Genomic DNA, 25,102 nt, shown 5'->3' on the forward strand with positions numbered 1-25,102 from the left:
CAGCAAGTTTGAGATCTCTCCCAAATACCTGCTCCCTCACACTCTTTTGGGGAAAGGTCACTACCATTCATCATGACAAACAGCTGCGGTTCTTAGTTTTGTATACTGTGCACTTGGCAGCCCTACCCCTCAACAAGCCAGCTTTACAGACAGGTTTTGGCTAACCAGCCTGACACACAGACCCTAAAGAAGAAAACCTGCTTCTTAACCCATCCTAGGCATGGACTTGCCTGTGTCTCCAAGGTTAATAGCTCCTCACCCCAAAGTTTTCCCTTTCACTTAGCAAGAAAGTCAAACTGCTCATGAGTTTTGACAACTTTTGGAAACGGAAAACCTTTTCTACCTTGACTAGAGAACAGTTTTTGCTGTGCAAGATCCCATTTAGGGAACACCACTTCTCCGGGACTAGAGGTCTGCCCCAGTTAGGCCACCCTCACTGGCTAGAGTATACACAGTACGGCAAGCCTACGCTACCGAGCGGGACAGACCTGCACCGCTTACTACCCACCACATCCCACCTTGTCAAGGGTGCCTCCATCAGGGCATGGAGCTTCAAATATTCATATTTCTCACTCTGGTCTTTTCTGCATCACCTACAGAAGATGCTGTGAATCTTCTCCACAGTTCGGGGACATCAACACTTGCACGTCCAGGGTAGACAGTGGAAGGATATTGAGACCCACAGACCTACACAGAGGCCAGATTTGGCCATCTGTTCTATCACCTTAAGCAGCTCAAAACTGCTACTCTTTTGCAGCCCCTTCCTCCTCCTTTCCCATTCTGAACTTTGCTTTCCAATTATGGGATGAGATGTTTCTGTACAGGAATCCATCCTGGAGTACACAATTAGACAGGACTTCATTTCCACCCCCTGACAGGAAGATCAGAGGGTGTCTTTACAGCTACTTTTTACTGCATCTTGGTCTCCCAAGCACAAGAGGCCACTCAGTAACAAAATAACTCTGGACAAAGATGAAAACGAAACAGCAGCATGGCCCACAGTGCTACAAGGATGACTTCAGCTATAGACAGTGGCTCATTTCCTCTTCACAAAGGAGCTCAGCTGGCTTCTCCTTACTTCAGCAGGTTTGAAGTCACCCAAGGACCATGGATCCACCTCAGAATGGCCACCATCCAAGTCTAACTCACTACTAATTCATCCAACTCCAACTAGTGCCAGTAACACACAAGTCAGCACCTGTTGGCATCTCATCAGGGAAGAGGGAGCCTTTAGCGTAATCACTGGACAAGCCCATAAGATGGATTGGCCACATCATCTCCTCCTTTAAAGGCTAGATGGTATTTAAAGGTCCCTTCCCCAAACTATTCTATGACGCTATGATTCCACAGTTAGGAAGCGAAGTTGGAAAACTTGAGCTGATCCCAGCTAATCACACACCTCATTTAGGCGCTGGCTTCCTACAGCAAGATGGTCACAGGCATCCTCAGATGCCACTTAATATCTTTAATGAATCAAGTGCTGTCCAGAGGTGCCCTGATCCATGGATGAGAGAGGATTCTTCTTACATGAAGTGTTTCCAATACATACATCTAGGTGAGTACCTACAAGCCTGTTTCTGCCACACAATATTGCCAGGCAGCAAAAACCGATCTGCTACCTGGAGGGCTTAAAAAACAAAAAAAAGTTCTCCTCTTTTGTGTATTCAAAGTTTCCCTTTCCTTGTAGAAGAGTGGGGAACGGGTCCAAAGGATCTTTGCAGCCTCCACATGACACCTGTTAGGAGATTACGTGTATCCTGCTCTCTTTGAACACTTCCAGTTTCTTGTCCCCAGTCCTAGCTGGAAGGTAACCCAGGACATCTCAGCCCTACACAATGACTCTACCACCAGCCCCTCCTTTTAACTTAGTGAACACCCTTTGCTCAAGTCTTCTTGTAGCCACCTCCCACCCTTATAGAAATAAATATCCTCCTTCACCCCAAAGAATGCACACATTGCGTTTAGACTGTTCTCCTCCAGCAGCATTGCTGGTGCTCCCCACCCCACCACCAGCAAGACCTCCTTGGTGCAGAGCCAGGACCACTGGTGTCCGCAGCAGCCTCACACAAACACACGTCTCATTCGGCTTGTGTGTGGGAGCCCGACTGCTCGCCGAGCGAAAGCAGCACTGCTTGAGGTATTTGAGTTGTTACCACACAACAGGATTAGTTTTAATCCAGGCTGTGTAATGTACCAAGCTGTCAGCATGGCCCACATGTTCCTGGCAGACAGCTTTATTTACAGTCTTTTGGGAACTGTGCGGGCACCGAGCAGGTAGGGAAAAGCTTAACCACAGCCAAAGCAGAGCGTTCCAGTGGGGTTGAGGAAGAGCAAACATTTGAAAGCACTGAAAGTTGTACTGGGTGACATAGTGGGGATAGAAAAAGTCAATAAAACCCTCTAATGAGATACTCAAGTGGTACCTGCAAAACCAAAGGATCTAACTATCAGCGCCGAGTACAGAGAGGAGGGTAAGAAATAGCAATAAAGCGTCTGAATTGCACAGAAACACTCACTTTGAGGGCAAGAACAGGTTTTCAGAGATTGGGACCTGATCCATCAGAATGGCCAGATGGGTCCAGTGGACACCCCAGACCCTCTCTGGCACGTTCCACATCTGAACTAAAAGTGCGTGTACAGCTGGAATCAGTCCCCGGTTTGCAGTGTCACACCACTGCTCTGGCTCTTCGGTCCCTGCAGACACTGCTATTGCAGTGGGGTAAACACTGCTGCCACCAGCCAGATTCAGGAGGTCCAAAGGTTTGTATCCCTGCTCAGAACACACACTCGACTGTTTGAGGATGGTCCTCAGTCCTCTCCTTATTTTCCCCGCCTTGGTCCTAGGGGTGGAAAGGCCAGGCTTGCTGAGGACAGGACAGACCCTCAGGTTAGAGCTATTTTCAGCTGCATTTCCTCAAGCGTTAGCAGCCAACTCCCTTGGCTGCTTCAGGACGTGGGAATATTTGTTATGGAAATTTTGTACAACATCACAACGGGGCCAAAAGCAGCCTACACAGGTCCTCAGTTAAACTCAGCAGCTGGCACAGAGCAGATTCTCCTATAACTAAATTTGACCAGCAGAGTTCAACAGGCCACTAAACAGACTTTAAAGCCCTCCAAGCAACATGCCTTTCCATTTCCAGACAGTGAATGAGCACAAAGCATCAAGCTTAGACTCATCAGTGACCGCAACCGCAGTCATACACAAGTCAGCATCCAGATGGGCTTCCAGAGAGGCATTTTCAAGCAAGAACACCCTCTTTTTCTCCCAGTCCTTTCTTAATGCTCCTCTTCAGCATTTTACTTGCACATTGGAGAAACCATCTCTTAATGCAGATTCATAACATTTGCTTACCTAAAAGAAATATTCCAGTATTTCTAGAGTAACGCTTTAGAGTTATAGACACATCTACAATGCCAGGACACCATGGCCATCCAGAGCTCCCCTCTAGGGAGCTGCTTATTGCCATGGGAATGGGGGAGGGAGAAGAGGACTGGAGCATTTGGAGATGAGGCACAAAGCTGAACCAGGCTTCATCTGCATGCTCTGACTCCAGCCAGCTGCTCCCCTGCTCAGTCTGTACAGACCCAGCAGCACCTCCAAGACCTGGGGTATCCACCTCCCAAGTCCTTTGCAGCTTAAGCTCTGCTCTCCCCCCTGCAGAAGTCCCCTACAGGGACAGCACCTGTAGACACGGCCTGCTGCTACCCTGCCAGAGCAATGGTGCACAGAGCATTCATGGAATTTGTTAGCTTTGAGTACGTGTAAGGCAGCCGTCATTCTCTAAAGTCTACTTGAACCAAGATGAAGAATAAACTTCTTCAATCTTTGATCTTCGGAGCCAAGCATCTGCAGAAGATTTTAAAATGCAGTTTCCTGTGCTTAGATGCAGTCCAAGGAGTAATGAAAAGCTGTTGGGCGACAATGGAGGAACATAAACATATAGGAGCTTTTGAGTCTCCACTAGCTAAAAACCAGGTCATTCCTGGCTGCAGCCGCCTTTGGCTACGAGCTCAGGCACAAGAGAGGCTGATCTCAGCATGGGTGTCTCCTGTGTTTTGTGTTTTTTTTTTTTTTTTTAAATACAAGAGTAATTGATTTTTCTAAACAGTTCTGGACAACTGGATGCTTAAAATAGTAGCGTAGATTTAGGTGCTTTTTCCCTCCCTTTCCTTTGCTTCTCCATTAATGCAGCTACTGCATTCACACAGGGAGAACCACCCAGGGCCGCGGAGACAGGCGTACCAACAGCAGGGCAGAAAGGACTGCTGGAGCCCAAAACAAAGGATAACTGCAGTGATTTGCAGCAGTTGCAGGGATGCAACAAAGAGCTGGAGGCTCAGAACGGAAGCAGTTGCAACATATTTTTTTTTTTTTGCTCAAAGACCATGCAGGTAGATGGGTACTGGCTATACTGGGCAAAAACATAATTGGTTCTTTCCTGATGGTTGGAGAAATGGCACTCACCACTCTCTGCAACATGGATTTGGTGCTTTCCTGCCCCTCCTCCTCTGCAAGGCTGCAAGAGATGCTTTTGCTCCTCAGGAGAATTGAGGAAAGCAACATGAAGTCTGGTACAGCAATTAGACCAGAATGTGAATCATACTTCTGGAGCCTGTATCAAACTGTACAAAGTTTGCTAGCATCTTCCAAACTGGTTTGGAAGTTACTTAACAGCCAAGATGAGGATAGCAGTGCTTTGCTTCCCTAGCCCTACAGCAGGATGGCACTGGACATGCCACTTGACTCCTACTTAACTTTCCATCGTGGTCACTCTGGCCAGAGACCTGCACCAAAAGCAGTGCTTGGTGGATGCGATATTTAATCCTCAACTCAAGAGCTAAACTCAAGCAACAGCAGAAACTTTTTTCCTTTTTTTAATGAAAGCAAGGTTTCCTCAGAGGAGTGAGCTGTTTCTGTAGTCTAAGCCAACCTTCACGAGGGGCCAACTACAGCTCAACAGAAGTTCATTACTGCTCTGCAAGGTTAAAACAAGCTGTCAGTACGCTTCTACATTTCCTTGCTTCTGCCCAACTGCAGACGTGGCACATGAAGCTGAAGCTGTGCCCTGGAATGGCTGCAGTTGGGCTTCGAGTCCTTGTTGCTCAAAAGGGAAAAAACGTCAGTCCCTGAACCAAGAACATCTGGAATTCCTCTATCACCTCATCTGAATGACTTCAGTGCTCTGTGCTTGGCTCCTCAGCTCTTTGAGAAACAGCCATTAGGGAAAGAAGACAGTCCCCACCAATTGCGTGCTGCCAGGATGCTGAACCTGCTCTGGGGACCACTGCAGCCTTTAAAGCCAGTCTGAGCTTTGATGAGAGCCAGCCCTACCACATCCCATCATTTCAACCCATCTGTTGTCATCTCATTCCCAGACTGTAGCTGCTTCTGCTGTCCCACAAATGCAACCATCCCCTTCATCCTGGGCCATCACTCATTTCCACATGCTGAACGTGAGCCCGAGTAAGAACTCACAAGTCAGTGGGGTCTCCAAACTCATCCTAGTTTGGTTCAAGTTCCACCAGCTCAGTTCTTAGACCAGCTGGTAAGAACACAAAGGACTGAGACTACCTTCAAAATAGACTTAATAATTAAGGTCTTAAAGGTGGGAGCATGATCTGTATGAATAGGATCTATTTTCTAAATTAAAATTGAATTCATCTTTATTAAGTATAACGTAAAATAGGTAAAGGGTTAATCTTTCCCTTTCCTGCAGCCTGGGAGCAGCACCACTCTCCCAGCAGCTGGCTCTGCTCTTTCTGAAGAGAGGTGCTACCCTCTAGCGGGACTGGCTGGGAAAGGCTTTTCTGAAACAGTTTTACTTCCCCATCTCAAGACAGGAATCGAAGCAGAGAGGTTGCCAGACTGGAGCATGCTTAAAATTATTTTTTAACATCAACTGGTACAAAAACCCAACCAAACCAACCCCAAAGTCATTTGAGAACTCAAGTTTTGGGACCAGGCTGTGTCCTGCTGATGCCTACAGCTCAAGGCAAATGCAAGAACAACTCCACGTTCTGAACTGAGAGGCTAGGACAAAAACATAAAGATCACAGAATGGTTTGCGTTGGAAGGAAATTTAAAGCTCACCTAGTTCCAACCCCCCCTGCCCTGGGCAGGGACACCTTCCCCTAGACCAGGCTGCTCAAAGCCCCATCCAACATGGCCTTGAACACCTCCAGGGATGGGGCAACCACAGCTTCTCTGGGCAACCTGGGCCAGTTTCTCACCAAAGAACCCCACAGAAGGCACCACCACTGCACCCAAACACCTGAATTTATCATACACACGTCCTGGGGTACATTATTCACCCAAGGAAATGTTCAACCTTACATCACCAACTTACTGTGCCCAAGTAGCCATAGTAAGGCAGCAGGCAGAGCTACCTGCAACCTGGTGATGTCCCAGCATTTAACCTGCTGATCACTACTACACTCCGTGAGCTCCTTGGAGAAGGGATAACAGAAGCAGGCCGCTCACGTGTTTTCTCCCCAGATTGCAGTTTCTGCCATTTTCTTCTCCTCATTCAGAGCTGGAAGCAAACAAGCCACCTTTGTGCAGAGCAGCAGACACCTACCGTATTCTCCAAAGACCAGGTACGTGTACTTCTTACGATGCACCATCCAGGAGACAACTTTCACACCAAGCCAGATCAGCAGCATCCCCAGCGTGGCATCAAGGATGAAATTTATAAGGTAGCTAAGAGCAGAAGAAAATTCAGGTTTCAGTTGTGTTCTTAAGCCTAATTCTGAATCTTTTATTTCAATATGAGAATCCATAAGAAAACCCTCAAGATTTAGAAGATTCCCCACTTAATAGTCCAAGCTCACTTCCTTTGTCTTTTATTGGGTTTTCCCATACCCTGAGTTTCAGGGAAACAGAACAAAACATTTTTGGAATTTCAAATGGAAGCTTGCTGGACACCACAGCTGCTCGGCAAACTGCGCAACAGAAGAGGCAAAAAGTCCATTTTCCTGAGCAGCTGCAAGAGGCTCCTGTGAGCAGAGATGCAGACAGTCTTGGGAGAGGCGACCAGCCCTGGCTCAAGAACAGGCATCCTGGGGTCCCCAAAACCCTCCGGATCAAGGTCCTCGCTGCCGATCCAGGAGCTGAACCCATCCCTAGCAAGAGATTTTTGCCCAGCGGGTTTGCTCTGGATGTTTAAGCCTCACTGGACAGAGTGTCGGAGGCAGGAGACCTGCAGGGACCTTCTGGGGATTGCAGGGTCCAAGCTCTAATCCAGGGCTTGGTATTTTAATGAACTCCAGAGGAAAAAAAAAAATTCTCTCTCAGACTAATGTCTTCTGGCCAGTCTTCCATTATTGGAACATTTTCTGCCGAACCAGGCCAGATTTCTACAGCGTGAAGAAGATGCGAAGCACAGAGCTACAGGAACGAACATTTCCTTTTCCAGAACTTGATACTGCCTCTGAATAAATCTGCTTCTGATATCCATTTTGAAAACATGACATTAGGTTTTTCTACATCCAAAGGCTCAGACTAGGCTATTACAGTTTCCAGGTGCCAAAATCAGAGTACGCCAATACAAACATGAGGCTCTGGTGGTTTACACTGGGCAGCACGCACAGCATGTAAGCCTCGAAGCCCAAGGACAGGGCTGTAGAGTTTTAAGCTGCCTGGTCCAGGATTACAAGTCAAACAGCATAGGGAAACATAAAACACACATTAAGAAAAAAAGAAAAACAACAAAAAAAAATCCTGAAGGGCACAGCATAGACACTGTTTTAAATTAAACCCTTTTGTGCTTATTTAAAAAAAAACAACAAAAAAACAAACCCACACAACAATGACAAATCATTTTAGAGGTTTGACCCAGCCAAACTTGCGTCTGTTCAAAGAAACATAACAAGGTGCAGCACTTTTATATATAGTAAAGGAGATGGGCCAGACAGTTTTCAGCAGTATTTTGAAGCCTAGAGGAGTTTCTCAAAACCAGGATAAAGTTAATTCTGAAACTAAATTTGCAGCTGCAAAGCGGCTGGTCTGAGGTAGAGGTGGCACTTCTACCTTAAGTCCAGAGTCTTAAGACTTTGGAGAAAGACCTTAAGACCTTAGAAAGCCCTCGAACAGAACTGTATGAATACACCCGGTAACTGAAGTTCCAAAACTGAACTGAAGTTCCAAAAAAAAAAAAAAAAAGCCATCCTTACATTGGACAAAGGCCTTCACACCCCCAGTTAGGAAAGCATCCTCAACACTGCTCTGAGCCCAGCCAAATTGCAAACGAATGGCACATTTAACAGTTGCAATTGCATGGGGACCACTGCATCGTTTCCTGCAGCTTTTTGCAATACATATATATATATAGGGTGCTATTAGGGTGCTCTTAATAGCCAGAAAAGCACAGTGGCACTGCCTTATCTCCATCAGACCAGGAGACTACAAAGAACAGGGGACAACCCAGACCCTGAAAATAAGCTCAACATGGTTTAACCCTGCCTAGTACTTTAAATAGATCAGTTTCCACTGTATATGACGTTTTCCAACAGGGTTGCTTCTTCCTTTTACAGATGTAGGACATGAATGCAAGCACCTTGCATACTTACAGAGAGCAAGGGTCCTCTTCAGTGAGATCCGACAGAAAAACATTGGCAAAGTGGATGAAGAGGGCACCTATTCCTTGCTTGGAGGTATCATAAAACCTGGAGAAAAGAAAAAGCATAAAGATCTGTGCCCTGGAGCACCAGCAGCCCAGCGGTCACCCAAGTGAAGGCCCTGCATGGATCTGCTTTCCACCCAAGATGCCCAAGAAGTTGCACATAGAGGAAGTGGACAATTTGGCTGACTCCAAATACTTAAAAAAAAAAAAAAAAAGACAGCACATAGCAGCTCAGTCTTGCAGATCTGCACCGACGCTGCTGAGTTTAAGCCCACAGCGAAGGGCAGTTCACCCTCCAGTGCCCAGCCCAACCTCAGCTTCTCCCACCAGTAGTAGGTGCAGGGAACACGTTCAGCTACTTACAATTTTTGCACCCATCCACTGGGAATCGGATTGAATTCCTGAATTATTTTAGAGGGAGAACTAAACTGAGGACACTGACATGTTTTTCACCGCCAACATTGGCTGGTAGCTCCACGCTGGCTGACCATACTCTAGTGTCACCCATACGCCCATCTCTCAGCACATGGTAAATCCTACAATACAGAGATGCTTTGTAGAGGTGTCCAAAGCTGATAATATCCAATTACCTTCCACCAGGACAGCCAAATACATTGCCTGGTCTATGCCTAAGTCCACACTTGAGCTGTGTCAGGGGACACCAACGTGATTAATTGAATTTAAGGACATAACGTGACCCTGTCTAGGAGACAGCCCATGCACAGGTATGCCAGCAGATCAGAGAGGATTATAACCCCTCGGTTCAGTCACCTCCAGTACATACAAGCTGTCCTGGAGGAGCAAGGCAGGGAATTTTGCTTCTAAGGAGCACCAGCTACTTTATGGAGGTTTCCTTGGGAAGTGGCAGCACAGCGCTTCCATTAACAACTAAATACTATGCAGGATATTCAAAGGGCCCAGGAAATTGTTAGTACAAGAGAAAATATTAGATACACGGTCCTTTCAATCTCCAAATTAAAAATCTCACCATATCCTCCAGGGACGCCTCTCTTCCTTCGGTTCCTTAAATCGTTTTACTGCAAAGAAAATGAGAGAGGTTACGTCAAGCAGCAGAGCTGAACGTATGTGCAGTCTGTGTTGATCTTCAATGCAAAGGAAGACAAAAAACCCTGGAGGACCCTCAGCATTTGCCAGTCTAAAGCTAAGCAAAGCCAAAGGACCTGGCTCCAAGATGACCAGAGGCAACGCGCGCACCCACAGGTCAGAAGGATGAAGAGCAGAGGTGTTTGGGAGGTCGGTGTGTGCTTCTCGCACCCTTCAGCAGCAGCATTGTCGTGCCATGAGAAGTGACCGGAGGGAAGCTAGGGAGGGTTCATCATTACCCACCAGCCCTAATAATTCGTCCAGACAAAGAGAAATTACAGTATTGACAGTGAAATGATATTGCTCAGGAGTCCACTAAGCTTTTGAGTCACAGCAGTGCAATAAAGCCAACTCCTCCTTGCAGCTAACAGGCCCAGAGGACCTTCTGCACATCTCCAGCATAAAGGTACCAGTGCCAAGCGCCAAAGCCCTGCAAGCTGGCATGGCTCCAAGCTTGTGCCAATTAGTATTAAAACATTATTTCATCACACAGCACTTTGCATGCCCACCGGCTACGACTGTGCAGCAGTACTAGGAGGCGCATGGCTTCACTACCACCGACCTGAAAGAGATATTTGAAGCAACTCTTCCTTCCTTGATCAGGTTGGTCGGGGCTCTGAGCAACCTGACCTAGTTGAAGATGTCCCTGCTCATTGCAGGAAAGTGGGACTACATGACCTTTAAAAGGTCCCTTCCAACCCAAGCCATTCTATGATTCTTTAAATGAAGTCCCTCTGGCCATAGAGGAGTTTGCTCCTTGCAGCCTCTCAGGTCTGTCCTGCTCTAAGGAGCCCTCAGGTGCTTTCTATCATAGTTGCTGCTCTGAGCTACCCCCTGTTACTGCCTGAAGATAACAGCAAGTTGGATTTTCACCTAGTTGTGCTCAGAGTGAGGTCTGAGTATTGCAGAAGCATCCCAAAGGGTCCCGGTTAGTTTGTCAGAGATCCGATGCTCTCCTTGGTTTCAACCAGCTTTTACACGCACAAATAGGAGCTGCTAACGGAAAAGTACCAACTACCACATCCCAGGCAGAAGTCATTTTTCCTCTTTTGCTGTCAGTCCAGCTAGAAGCCCATTTTAGAAAGTACCAGCTACCAGGCCAACTCTTCTCCCTTTAAACCTACAGCTACCAACGCTCTGGAACAAGCAGACCTGGAAGAGGCTTTTCTGCTACATTAGCCTTATTAATTAGAAGAAAAAAAAAAAACCCCAAACAAACCAAAAGCGACGGGCATTCAGTGGCACTGTCTTGCTTTGTGGTAAGGCTGCTAACAGCGCTACATCTAAAGTAAGTGACATCGCCATCATCACAGCTGCTGCCTCCAAACTCCAGGCAAACACAGAGGCTGCAGATCCTTGACCTCACCTTGGTCACTGGAAGCATTCTCCTCACCAGTGCTAATGAGCTCAAGATGGACTGGGAGTTAAAGCTGCCACAATCAGCTCCCAAACACACCGTCAGCTTGAACAGGATTCAGAGTTAAAAATAACTATCTGTGACTTTTTTTTTTTTTGGAGGGAAATGGAAAAAAATAATAATTCAGTGCATCCTCTCTAACTCCTGACAGTCCGGCTGCTTGGTGGTGCCATCTAGCGAAACCAGGAGCCTGAAAGCAGCAGGACATGTGAGTATGAATCAACGCGCCATGTACAGCCCTGTTAGAGAAACCACCCCAGGAGAATATATTGTGTTAATCACCAAATCCTTCTGCACATCCCAGCTGTGCCCCATACCGGGCAGATCACTGCCATGAGCACCGAAGAGTACGCAGACCACAGAAGTCCAAGCGGACCATCAGTTAAATGTATTTTATCATCACTAAGTCTTCACCCTTGGGAGCCCTGTAGCCTAATTTGCTCCTTTAAAAAGCGACCAAAAGCCAGAACAGACACACACCATTCCGCTTATCACAGCTATTCTTTATCCCCCTTCCCTGCTCCAGCTACCTGTAATCAACCACCGCCTTCAAGTTTACACCCAGCAAAGGGATTTTTCTCACTGCTGACAATTCTTGGCACATGAGGACCCTTCCCAGGACAACCTGGGGATATGGAGACAGGGACCAAGAGTGCCACGGCTGAAAGCAGGGGCATCACAGACATATGCTTGTGCCTGCTCTCCAGTGGGGTAAGGAGACGTGCTTTTACAGGCACGAGTTTCCTTACTGCCCGTGGGAGGAACAAGGCACAAGCAGCATCTCTGGTCTATTTTAGATCACCAACACTGCCGATAAGGCCAGCACGATTCTAAACATAACTTGGTATCCAGCTCTCTTCCGAGATTTACATTCCACCCACTGGTTAGTCTTTCAGTTAATGAAAACGTGGAGAAGCTAACAGCTCCTTTCCAATTAAAAACTGCCCTTTTAGAGCCAGGAACTGACCTAAATCCATGCACACCACAGTAGCTGGCCCTGTGGGCATCCCATAAAACACCCCACATGGAATCTGAATGACTCGGGTTATAACCTGAAAGAAGGGGTTTTTCCTCCCCTACCCCGGGGGGAAACACACAGCTTTGACGGCACAACTCGTGCAGGCTCCACGCACCAGGACTCACACCCACCTCCAAAAGCAGAGTCAGCAGCAGGCTCCGTAAAGGCTAGGAAGAAAAACCAAAACATTGGCTGGATACAGCCCATTTCCAAAAGAAGGTCTCTCTGCTGTTCTGCATCTAGACGGTAATTAACTGATCTGTTCAGTCCGGCTGTACTTGAGCACTCAGCCTGCCAGCTGGAGCCCCACCATCTGCCCTGAGGGACAGCCTGCGTTCCCTTGGGAAATGCCAGCCCGGTCCAGCCTGGAAAGATGCAGGAACTGCCCTGCCAGGAGCCTTGACATTTTAGAAGTATGTTACGGTTTGAGAAACCCACAACAATTTATTGCCATTTAGACAATTATTCTCTCACTCAGACACCCCCCGCCCCAAACTGGGAAGGGGAATTGGAAAAAACAAGGAAACCCGAGGGTTGAGATATAAACAGATTTAATAGAATAAGACTAAATAATTAACATTAATAATACTAAAGAACCAGTATTGATCCCAATACCAATATAAAACATGCAAGAATTACACTCTGCCAACTCCCAGCAGGGGACAGCAGATGTGGGACACTGCGAGCGCTGTGGCTTTGGGAGGAAGGGAAGGGCTCAGGGCTCCGGCACTGGGGCAAGATGTTCTCTGGACCACCACCACAGAGAGAGAGAGAAAACTTTTCAGCAAACTTTCTAATTTATATTGAATGCGATGCTCGTGATATGAAATAATCCTGTTGACCAGTTTGGGTCAAGGGCCCAGATCTCGCTCCTCCTCATCCCTGCACCTGGCAAGCTGGAAAACACTGAGACCTTGAATCCTGCAAAGCGTAGCTGGCTATAAAGTAAATATTTTCATGAATTCAGACACTAGAGTCTTCTAAAAGTGCAGTTTTCCCAAGCATTAGAAGAAAAATTAGTCCTGTGCTGCTCAAACCAGGACAAAATACAACTTTGTACTTCTTTTACTGGCAAGGTGAGAGTGATATATGACAAGACGATCCCCAGCCCCAAGACTTTGGTCAGGCACGTGCAGGGGTTTTGGTGTCACTCTCAAGCCCCCAGGAACACCAGCACTCCAATGACCTGATCAGCTGTTGCTGTTAATGGGTAACAAAGCAGCAGTCAGGCCAGGTTATGCCAAGCATTTCCACAGCAGTTTGTGGCCTGTCCCTGTCCAGAAAAAAAACCCACCTGGTTTCCCTTACCCAGATGAACCCCACCACAAGATATCCCTGCAGCAGTGACTTCCATCAGCACAAACAAGGTCCACCAGCACTGATGCTTTTCACCCACCCACAAGCAAAAGGCCCATGGACCAACCAAGCCATCTGAATAGCCAGAAGTATTTAAACTAACCCAAACCTAACAAGCTTGCCCAGCTCACGGGGCAAAGAGCATGACGATGCTGCAGAGAAGCTGCTGAAGGGGTCCACAGGCCACCAAGCCAGTCAGTTGACCACTAGCCCAACTGCGAGAACACCAGGGATGACTTCCATTATCGTCTTAATGAGAAGCGACATGTCATGCATCCACAGCCACTCAGGCTAGGAATACAGTAATTCAGCGTGATAAGATGACAAATGAGAGGTAAGAAGTTAATGGTGTGGTGCCTTGTTGAACACAGCTTGTCATGCCTCATTAGATTTAAGAGAGTTATCCGAGACTGTGTAATTATCAGAGACAGTAAAACTGTTGTATTAAAGATAAAAGCTAGTATTATAGAGAAATAATTAACTGCTTAATAGGGCATTTACTGGGAGAAGCTGCAGCAGGCTGTCTCCAAATTAGACCAGAAATCCAGCCAAGATTACTGGAGCTTAAACAAGGCAGCGGAGTTGTTTGGTAGCTGTGACCCAGAGGTTAGGGGTGATGCTAAATCCACAGGAAAGTAGCACCAGGTCTTTGGAAACTCAAGGAGCTAATGAAGTCCTCTTTGAAGCAGCACTTTGGGAAGCACAGTAAGGCCCTGGAGAAACAGGCTGAGCAGCAACCACAAAGCATCCCTCTCCTCTTCCAAGCCCTGCAGAGAGCCAAGCCATGGCATGCACGGCCAGAAGCTCAGCTGGACAGGGCTGGAGAAAGGCTGAAGTCTCCTTTCACTCTTCTCAAAAGGTGTCTCCACTCACTGGGGTCAACTCAGTTTTCCACTGGCTGTAGGTATGGGTTTGCTACCATGGCTCAAGCAGACCAATCCACCCTGGAGACTTACTTTAGGAAGGGTCGTGCACGCTTATGCATGCATCAAGTAAACAAGAAATATGTGAATTTTCAGTTCTAGCACCTACAACCAATTAAAAAAATGAGTTAAGTGTACACAGAGCTGCACAAGATGCAAGAGAATCCCCATCCAACTAGACTAATAGTGCGACTAGCACGTACTGATCTACCCCAGAAGACATCAGGAATTTGTCTTACCAACAGCACTGATTATTTTAACTCTGCTTCCCTTCTCAGCTTTGTCCATTTGTAAAGCGAGCTGGCTTTTGCAAGGGAGCAATGTTACTGCACATCTCTACAGCTGAGTGATCCCCCAAGCTGCCAGCCACCTTCAAGCCCAGTCAGGGCAGCAGCCTGGACCACCCCAAAGGCCAGCAAAGCAGACATCCCCCTGTCTACTGGCACACGCTTGCTTCTCAGAGACCCACGTGTTAGTCACCGCTTTTGGTGTCTTTGCAAGTACACACACAGTAAGGACTGCCGATCTCATTTCATACCTCTTCATATCATCACGAAGTAGGAAACTAGTCCTAGTAACATATGCTGCACGTAAAATTCACATGAATCTCTAGATTGTCTCCCCACATCCTTCTAAGAGGGAAAGAAAACCACCAGTGGAGGTACAGGCAAGCTTTCAGACAAATCTTTGAAGTCTAAAAGAAGCAAGGAACCTCAAAGGTGAACGCAGGCTGGGAACAATTGCTCTAGGGTTGACTTCAAGCAGGGAAGCTTGAGAAGTCAGCCTCAACTCCCATTTCCACTGGTGGTGTAAAGTCTGAATGTTTGCAGCACGTTTAAGGCAAGTCCTGCCTAGTGTCAATGGCCTGATGAGTTGCGCCTTCTATCACAGAGCAGCGTTCTGAAGAGCAGCAAGTTCGGGAGTTGTGTCAAGTCAACTACCTCTTTGACAGCACAAAACCACCCAGCAGTGCTTTCTGCTGCCGCAGAGACGCCACAGGTTGATGGGACATGCTGGGTGAAATAGAGCTGTTTCATGGCTGAGGGTCCTTGTAACAGGGCCGGATGCTACAGCAAGCACTACTGAAAAACCCAAGCTGCTAAACAGAGGAAGATGGAGACTACTTGTCCAGGTTCTTCCTGCAGGACCCAACCCTGCACTGAACCTAGTTCAATCTGATCCTGACTTATTCCATTTAAATTCCAACTAACAGTCAAGTGAGCGGCTGCCAACAGTAAAATAGTTCACACTGTAGAAATGAAGCCTTTCTGAAGGAAATGCAAAGATAGTCCTCAAGAACAACAGAAGGAAGCATCACGAAGTCCCAACTTGAAGCATACAGGCTGTTGCAAGCATAGGGGTGAAGTGCTGTGTGACCGTTTAGACTTGCCACATGGTCCAAAGCACATCTCAGGAAAAGGCTAGGCAGATGGGAAGATGCTCCTAGAAGAGTCAGGAGAAGGGGACCCAGGTCCATGCCATTTTTGCACCCAGGAGCAAAGCACCAAGCACCAAAGCACTAAGGCTTTTGCACCCAGGAGCAAAGCACCACTGAGATGACAGCCTGCCTTCTTGAGCTGGTGTCCTCATGAGCCACCACTCTGCCCCTACTTGGCTCCAGTTACTGCAGATAAAAAGCCACGAAGTTAAACAAAAGTGAAGGAAGATGAGTGACAATTTGAGAGACGTACCCTGCCCGTGACTGAGAAAGGGCAGGGCAGGAAACAAAATACTCCCAGGCCCTTCCTCTTCAGTCAAGGACAATAAAGATCACATATTCCCTGAGGGTACCAGGCTGGGTGGAAGTTGGACATCTGACTAAGAACCTGTGAAATGTAAGAACAAAAAAACAACCAACCAAAACAAACAAACCCCATAAACGTTTGGGAGGAGAGTCTTTCCTTAGATTCATAGATCTGTAAATAACAAGAAAACTGAAAGACAAAAGCTCAGTGACAGCCATCATCAAATTATTATTTTTTTTTTCAGTCATAAGAGGTAGACATTTATCGTAGTGTTTTCTTGATGCAGTAGAAAGGGGACAGCTTTGCCTGCCCTAGACACATACAGTTCCCTGAAGTTGCCCGAGCCTGCAGCAATGCTTTCCCATAGTCCACTTTTGTTTTTAAAAAAAATCCCTGATTATTATAATCAATTAAGACAAGCACAGCACCAACCACTCAACTCCCTCATGCTGTTCCTCAACCCATTTATGGAGCATTCCCACATCAACATCCTTCCTTTACATCCATTGACCCTACATTGTGTTCAGACAGCTTTGCTGCACATGTCTGTAGCAGCACAGGTGTCTTTTACCTCTTTTGGACATAAAAACCTTAATCCAGGCAGAATTAGCTGCGGTAGCAACGAGCAGTCGATTAGCAAAACAAACTACTACATCAGGTTTCTACAAAAATTAAAGGGGGCAACTTATTTCCCAAGTGTAATAAGTAACTAAAGGTGATTTGCTGATCGAACAAGTTAAGCAAGAGGAACGAACACATTGTGGCAGTCTTGAGAACTCCCTGTTTTACCAGAAGAGACATGTCCACAATGTTATCTTGCTACACCAACATGGGAACTCCTGTTTGACAAAAAGCTTAACCACAATGTTATCAGAATGTATTGTTTTGAGCTGATTCTGTGACCAACATTTTATCTAAACTACCTCAAGCAAGAAGCTACAGAGGGGCGTACGGAAGATGTCGAAACCCGACCTCCGTGAAGATAAAAAGAGCTGCTCAGCTTGCTTGAATTTGCGAGCCTTTGGTGGAGCTGCGACTCCCCGGCCGCCCAGCGCTGCTTTTGCCTTCCTACCTCAATAAATATTTATTGAATCTATTTCGGACTTGATTTATTTTAAATTCAACTATAACACAAGGAGAAGCTTAGGTGTGCTTGGCTGAGAGTCATACTATCTCCTTGATAAGCCTGACAGCAATCATCCAAAGGGCTCAAAAGTTGAGTCATCATCTCCCTTCCAAACCTCAGACAAAGCTTTTAGGACTTGATTTAAAGGAGATGCAAGCCTGACCCCACCGAGCTCAGCGACAGGCCCCAGAGGATGAATACAGAAAGTAAATCTGATACTAGAAGTACTCAGAGAAAGTGCTGCAGCCTTAAATTGTCAACAGTCCACCAAAAAAGGCTGCAATGCCCAGAACTGGTTACTCTGTCACCTGTTTCTAAGAGAAGGGCCTACCTCCAGGGCAACATCATACTAGCAAGAGGAGCAGGACTTTATTTCTGGCCTTTACAGAAGGGGACTCAGAACTACTGTACCCAGGAGGAAAGAGCAGCTCTCCCTCTGCCCAACCTCCATGTTATTTATAGGCAGTATAGTCTCCAATAACATATTTCAACCTATTTTGCAGGACACACCCTTTCCCAGGCTTTTTCCAAGCCCCAGGCAGGAAAGAAGCCAACATGCAGGATACAGAGGCCAAAACCCTGGGGTCTGCACTATTCTTAGCCTGAGCATGCAGTGACTCGGACAGCTCGGCCCGAGACACAATGGGAGGAAGCAGCAGCCACTGTTTGCAGACAGCGGCCAACGCGCTGCTTGTGAGATAAGCGCGCGCCTGAACCGAAAAGGCTCAAAGCCTGTATCCTCCGTCAGTTCTGGGAGCAGCAGCAGCCCTATCGGTGGTGCAAGGAGACAGATTGCTCCTGACTTACATCCTCTAGTCTGCACTAGATGTATTTAGTCATGCCCTCCCAGACACCCTTGTACCAATGCTAGAGGAGCCATAGAATGGCTTGGGTTGGAAGGGACCTCAAAGATCGCCTAGTTCCAACCCCCCTGCCATGGGCAGGGACACCTCCCACTAGATCAGACTGCTCAAAGCCCCGTTCAACCTGGCCTTGAACACCTCCAGGGATGGGGCAGCCACAGCTTCTCTGGGCAACCTGTTCCAGTGCCTCACCATCCTCACAGTGAGGAATTTCTTACTCATATCTAATCTAAATCTCCCCTCTTTTAGCTTAAAACTGCTACCCCTCGTCCTATGGCTCCCCTCCCTGATCAAGGGTCCCACCCCAGCTTCCCTGTAGCCCCTTCAGGTCCTGGAAGGGGCTATAAGGGCTCCCCAGAACCTTCTCTTCTCCAGGCTGAACAACCCCAGCTCTCTCAGCCTGCCATCTCTGGGTCTACAAGACATAAGGCAACAGGAAAGCATATAGATTGGACTAGCTTCTACTGAAGATATCCAACTATTGCTGGGCTACTCTACAGCATCTTTCAGATAAAACGATTTTATTCTGGGTTAGAGTGCTATGGCATGCAAGAGGAATATGCATGAACAGCAGGCACTCAGGAAGCTGCTGCTAGAGCAACAGCCCTGTGAGAAGTCCTGCATGGTGCTGCATACTGCAGCTCCCAGGCTGATGCAGGTGGGCCACAAGAAAAAGAAATAGTTCTGCTTTTTCCTAACAAAAAAAAAAAAAAGAAGAAAAGACCTGGACATCTCACCTAACAGCTGCTCTTCTCCCCTTTCTTGTGTAGTTCCTCATGTTATTTGGCCCATCTATTCCTATTCCCCACACAAATCAAGAGTCATCTGCAGGTCCAGTGCAGGGGAAGCTCTGGAACTCACAGAGCAACACCACCTCCCCATCCTCTACCTTGCAGAAACATCCCAAGAGCCTCAGCTGGAACACTCATCCACCTGGGGACCCTAACTGCCTAAATGAAGGCCACATTGTACTTTGGTTTGGTTCTCAGTTTTAAGCTCTACCCTGTATGTCTTGTTTCTAATGGGGATTTTTACAGCTGTCATTACAGCCAAGTGCCAGGTGGTCACAAACCATAGCTTTGAGATAACAAGCATTAGTCACGGTCTGCACTTTGAGGACAGGGCACGTTATTTGATGAAACAGTAGGGTTTATAGGAGACCTGGAGTGGGGCTGGGCTCTAGCCCCAGTGCAGAGCGTTTTATTTAACTCTGTCCTGGGGGAGGCAGTAGCAACTCTCTCCACATAAAACATGACTACGTTTCGAGTCAGTCCCTTGAAAATGGGGTTTAGACAAGGAATGCTTTATCTTAAGACCATAAGATCTGAGATCGTTAAGAGAATACCACCTGACGAATGAAGTGATGCAACGGGGTTAGTAAATTACCACTGATGTCTATCTGCCATACACTTTTCTCACAAGTGCTGTTAAAAAAACAGCTGGAAATTTAACAGATTCCATCTGAAAGCTTTGCTTGCTCTATCCCTGAATTACAGAAGACTAGTTTCTCTGTGAAGTCTCTTGTACAGGGTTAAAAGACACTTATAATATCAACTGTTCACCACCTGTTGCAGAACTAATTCAGCAAGGTGCTTCGCAGCTCTTGGGTTACTGGTAACTTTTCATGCAGTTCTAGTTTGCCAGCTCATTTCTCAGCTCACCCAACCCATTTGTTCCTTCAGGAACCGCCCAGTCCACGCGGTGCTATACGCCGCTTCCACCGCTTGGTTTAGCTGTTCAAAAGGTGACTTCCACGAAGAGGTCACCGTAATCAACAGCTGAAATTCAAAAGCTTTGTAGAAAGCTGCGTTCAGCTTAATGAAGCACAGCAAGTGCTGCGCAGACCTTCCAGTTTACAAAGCACAACGCGCGTTTTCAAGCTCAGCCAGTTTTCAGATGTACTGAAGCAGAAGAAAAATGTCTTGAGTCCTGCCATATGTAGCTTTTTGCTTAACTCACAAACCGACATGTAAATTGACTATTAAGCCCCGTGCTTTGCACCTCCAGAGACACGGTTAACCTTTGTGGGTTTGTTTTCCCCTAGAGGGAAAAGCATCTGCAGTGGTGAAGTTCCCATTTAAATATACATGTGCGTGAATAATCAAACACCGTTACGCATTTCTGTTAGGGGAAGCAAAGCCAGCGGAGCCCGTCTTGGGCACGGTGAGCCTGTAGCGCTCTCACGTCCCAGGCAAGTTTATTTCAGAACAGAATGGAAGTCTGGACAGATCAAGTGCTCTACCATTTCTTTCTTCTCTTTCCTGACACAGACTCACACTTCCACCCACCCTTATGAGAGATTTTCAGTGTAAAAGTCAAAACACAACAGAAAGTACACAGGAAAGTTTTGAAGCCCAGAAACAGTGCAGCAGTTCAAACTATGTACAGCAACAAACCTAAACTTAGCACTGGGGCAGGATCATACTATAGTTTGGGTTGGAAGGGACCTTTAAAGGACATCTAGTCCAACCACACTGCCATGAGCAGGGACATCTTCAACTAGAACAGGTAGCTCAGAGCCCCATCCAACCTGACCTTGAACGCTTCCAGGGATGGAGCATCTCCCACCTCTCTGGGCAACCTGGGCCAGTGTTTCACCACCCTTAGCATAAAAAATTTCTTCCTAACATCTAGTCTAAATCTCCCCTCTTTTAGCTTAAAAGGCCCTTGTCCTGTCGCGACAGGTCCTACTAAGTCACAAAAGGTTGCTTAAGTTTGATCTATCTGATGGAGATGAGTAGCATGGCTTCCACCAATCCCTCTCAAACTTCAGACACTTCCGTTCACTGGGAGACTGTTTCCTATTTTCACTAACCAATTGCCCACCATTCTGGAGAAAAATGCATTGGAAGGTCAGCTGTGAAGTCCACAGGGACAGGAAAACATGGACCATGGAGCAAGGGGGTACTTATGTTCTTTACCAGGATCAAGACGTTTTCAAAAGTCAAGCTGAAAACCAGGTTTCGCTGTGTGAACAGGGCTATGGAGATCAGTCCAGTACAGCTCTCCTTGCCTGGCAGCATGAACTCTCTCCAAGAGCTAAGTCTATTTTGACACCTGCAGCACAAGTCCTACTAAAACTCATTGAGGAGCTCAGAGGGTTGCCAAGGCAACTTCAGTAAGAGAGAAAGTTGGAAGAGACTTAGATGTTCTTAGACATCCTCCACACTGTTTGTGATGGGGTAGAGAACAAGTATACCAGCTCCAAGGAAAGCCTTTTCCATCCACAATGGAGAAAAAGCTCCATTAACTCCCCAAATCTGTTTCTCTTGCACTCCAGTTAATGCACAAAGGCGGCTATGGCTAAAATTTATATACAAGATCTCCCTTAATATCATACGGTTTTGCTGTCCAAGGGTGCAAACGTGGACAACCTTTGCTATCATATGGCTCCTTCCTCCAAAAAAAAAAAATAAATTTAAACAAATAGCAGGGACTCAACCCCCAAATCACACCCAGCATCTGCAGCTGAGATAACTGCAACATGCTTCTTCCACTCAGCTGAGTGATGCTCATTAAAAACTACTTCAGATGGGATTGCGCAACTATCCCTGCTCCTCCAGGTCACGACCTCCCTAAGGGCAAGTTCCTGCCCAGGAAAAGGGATTGCCACACACACACAGCTGCTCGGTGTTACGGCATCTTGCTACAAGAACTAAGACACAGACACTTGAACGAAGTGTCCTTACAGCCAAAGTGCACCCAAAGCCACCCCAGGCAGGTGGGGAAAATAACAACTCATTTTCATTCGATTACCAAAAGGGGCAAAATTGCAACCAGAGCAAGCCCTGGACCGTATCAGAAGTGGGTTTGATTCCTCAAAGACCTTCTTGATGGAGAAGTGAGAGAGTGTTTGTAGACTCAAATAAACTCTGTCATCGCTGTTGCTCATGGTAGCTGGCAGACTAATACAACCACACTAAACAGCTTTCCTGATTCCCCACCAAGGCCGGGCATCATTTACTTCTGGGTCCTGTTTTCACCACACAAAGGACCCATTTCTCATCCCCCACAGCAATGGGGAGCAACCACCCCATGCATCCCATTCAGGCAGTCAAGACTAACTTCCTCCATTGGGTCTTCCAACCAGGTTATCAGGAGAGAATCTTTACACAGCCCCAAGAGACAGAAATCCAAGGATACAAACTCTTCTGATAACAACCTATACTGCAATGGGCCGTGCTTGGGACCCACAATCACACCCCGTGCACATGGGCCTGCAAAACTTTGCAGAACACCACATTATTGTTTGACCAAGTTCCTCTAGATGTTTTCAAGTGCTCTGAACAATATCTGCAAAATTTGGAAATCTTATCTGTTCAAGTTCAGGCGCCCCTATAGCTGAGATGAACTGGGACTTTAAAGTAGAAGGAATCCAACAAGCATTGGCTTGGGTTCAGATAGGAATAGGATTTCCACTCATTGACCTGTAAGATGGAGCAAGCCAGCCTGCAATATTCCATTAAAGCCAAAATCACAGACATACAAGTGACAGAAATACGCACACAAAAAAAGAAGTATCAAAGAAGGGCTGACGCTGACTCCAGTGACAGCAGCATCCCAAGATCTAGGTGAGGCAGTCATCCAGCTGGGACTGCCCAACTTGATGCTGGGCTGGAAGGAAGATGCAAATCAGGTTCTCGGGAACCTTTTCGACTCTGAACACACATCACCAACCAGCTCCAGAGGCTCCCACACCTTCCACCTGCTGGAACCTTCTCCTCAGGAGGCTGCCAACTGAACGGGCCACATGGATAGTCCTAAAGCAAGTTATTACCTAACATAAAGTCATTGGTAAACCCACTCCCACTGTCATGGATTAAACGTCTGCACACAAACAGCCCCAAGAGCAGATCTGAGAAAGCCTCCAGATAAGAAACAGCTGGGGTGAATTAGGGACCACCAGCCCAGCTGCAGCCAGAGGAGGTGCCGCGGTTGAGATCCCAGGGCTGTAAACACATCTGCTTTTGGGGTCCCAGCCGGCAGTTCCCTTCACAGGTTTAGTCATTGAGCTGATTCACAACGAAACCACAGCAAATCAGCTTTCGGTTTCATTTACCAAGAGGATGTTAATGTTCAAGGCAATACTAGCCCTTGCACCAGGGGGAGAACAGTTAGCCCAGGGCTGATCATTTGCTACCAGGAATTACAAAGCCTTCATCCACAGGAGTATTTTGATATGATTAACTGATGTCCTTGATTTTATGGGACACCCCATGGAGTTTATGGGACACCCCACGGAGTTTACGGGACAATTAACCCCCACGCACACATCACTAAGGGGACCAGACACACAAAATTAATCTACTCTTACTGTCAGTATTTGGTGACACGCAAGCAGCGAAGTGTTGCCAAGTGGGCTACTCCAGCTGCAAAAAGCTATCAGTTATCGCAGGAAGAGCTTGTTGCAGTTTTCCCTGGCAGCTTGGCATTAAACCGCAGCGCTGGAGCCTTTGAAACTGGTTTCCAGAAGGCAGCGAGGGGCAAGCGAGCCTCAAAATCTGCAGCTACTTAGCCAGAAAACTTGGAAGTTTGAGTTCACCGTCACCACTGGCTTTTAAACAAGGAAAACAGATCGAGTTCTGGCACGTTCTCCAACTTGTGTTAAACCACTTAACCCTAAAGGGAAGCGGCGCACACGCTGCTCGGAGTGAGAGGCAGCTGTAGCACGAAACAACAGCAAGTTTTCTCGGGTCTTTCAGTATTAATTCTCCCCACCTTTACTCACTACTCAGCTGCTTTCTCCCATCACCACCCTCAATCAGCAAAACACATTCTCTCGGTAACCTCCCTCCCTCCCTCCCCAGCCTCTCAAGCCCTAAAAACTTTACAGTTGAAGCAAAGTTAAACAAAAGAACATCGCAACGCACTTACGGGCGCTATTGCTGTAATCAAGCGGCACCGCATCTGACACCCGCCCTATTTTCGTTAGCGTCTTCTTCCTTGTAAATCCTCGGGTTTACACCATTAGTTTTCATCATTTACACCATTAAAATTTTCTAAGTGACTGAGTAATGGCTCGTACGAGCGGAGCCAACCTTTACAGATTATAGCTGCCAGTCCGCGGTGCTTCATTACCACCAGATTAAGGCTGGAAACAAGAGTTTTTTAAGAACAAGCATCTGGCGCCGTAACTGCCAGCTCGGTACAGAGCGGCAGCCACAAAACACCGCGCTTCGCTTTAAATCCTACAGGTTGATGAACGCGAAACTTGGGGCTTGTTATAAATAAACGGGTACCCAACACCCCCCCCCCCCCCCCCGCCCGCCCGCCACCTCCGGGCGGAGCCGGGCGAAGGCAAAGAGGGTCCCCGGCGGGGCAGAGGGATGCCGCCACCCCCCGAGCATCCCCCGGTACTCACGCATGAGGGTGCTGAAGGCGCAGAGAGCCAGCAGCGCCTGCAGCAGGACGCCGAAGCGGCCCAACAGCGCGCCGCTGCCGCAGCCGTGCGCCGGGCGGGGAGCGGCCATGGCGGGCGCGGAGGGACGCGGAGAGGTGCGGAACAGAACGGTCCCGCCGCGCACAAAAGCGGCCCCCGAACCGCCCCCGCCTCCCGGGCGACGGACACACCCCGGGGCGGGGGCGGGCGGGGCGGGGGAGGGCCCGGCCGGGATAGGGATAGGGATGGGGATAGGGATAGGGATAGGGATAGGGATAGGGATGGGGATGGGGATGGGGATGGGGATGAGGATGAGGATGAGGATGAGGATGAGGATGAGGATGAGGAGGTGGAGGTGGAGGTGGAGGTGGTGGAGGTGGGTGGGGATGAGTAGGGAGATGGGGTTGGGGGTGGAGGTGGAGGTGGAGGTGGAGATGGATGGGGATGGACGTTGGGATGAGTAGGGGGATGGAGGTGGGGGTGAGTAGGGGGATGGAGGTAGGGATGGAGGTGGGGGTGGGAATAGAGGTGAGGATGGGGATGGAGG

The 25,102-nt window shown here is 47.6% G+C and overlaps 1 protein-coding gene across 1 annotated transcript in view; it reads right to left on the reverse strand.

Moving 5' to 3' along the window:
• LOC134510403 (store-operated calcium entry regulator STIMATE-like) overlaps window positions 1–24,715 on the reverse strand; it is a 39,680-nt gene extending 14,965 nt beyond the window's left edge. Inside the window, 4 exon segments of the mRNA XM_063323665.1 lie at window positions 6,582–6,703; window positions 8,572–8,667; window positions 9,613–9,661; window positions 24,538–24,715. Of these exon segments, the coding sequence (XP_063179735.1) occupies window positions 6,582–6,703; window positions 8,572–8,667; window positions 9,613–9,661; window positions 24,538–24,646 (376 nt within the window). The 5' untranslated portion in view covers window positions 24,647–24,715.
• Between the last annotated feature and the right edge of the window lie 387 nt (window positions 24,716–25,102).

Source organism: Chroicocephalus ridibundus, chromosome 1 (genome assembly GCF_963924245.1).
Source record: "Chroicocephalus ridibundus chromosome 1, bChrRid1.1, whole genome shotgun sequence".
NCBI classification, from domain to species: Eukaryota; Metazoa; Chordata; class Aves; order Charadriiformes; family Laridae; genus Chroicocephalus; species Chroicocephalus ridibundus.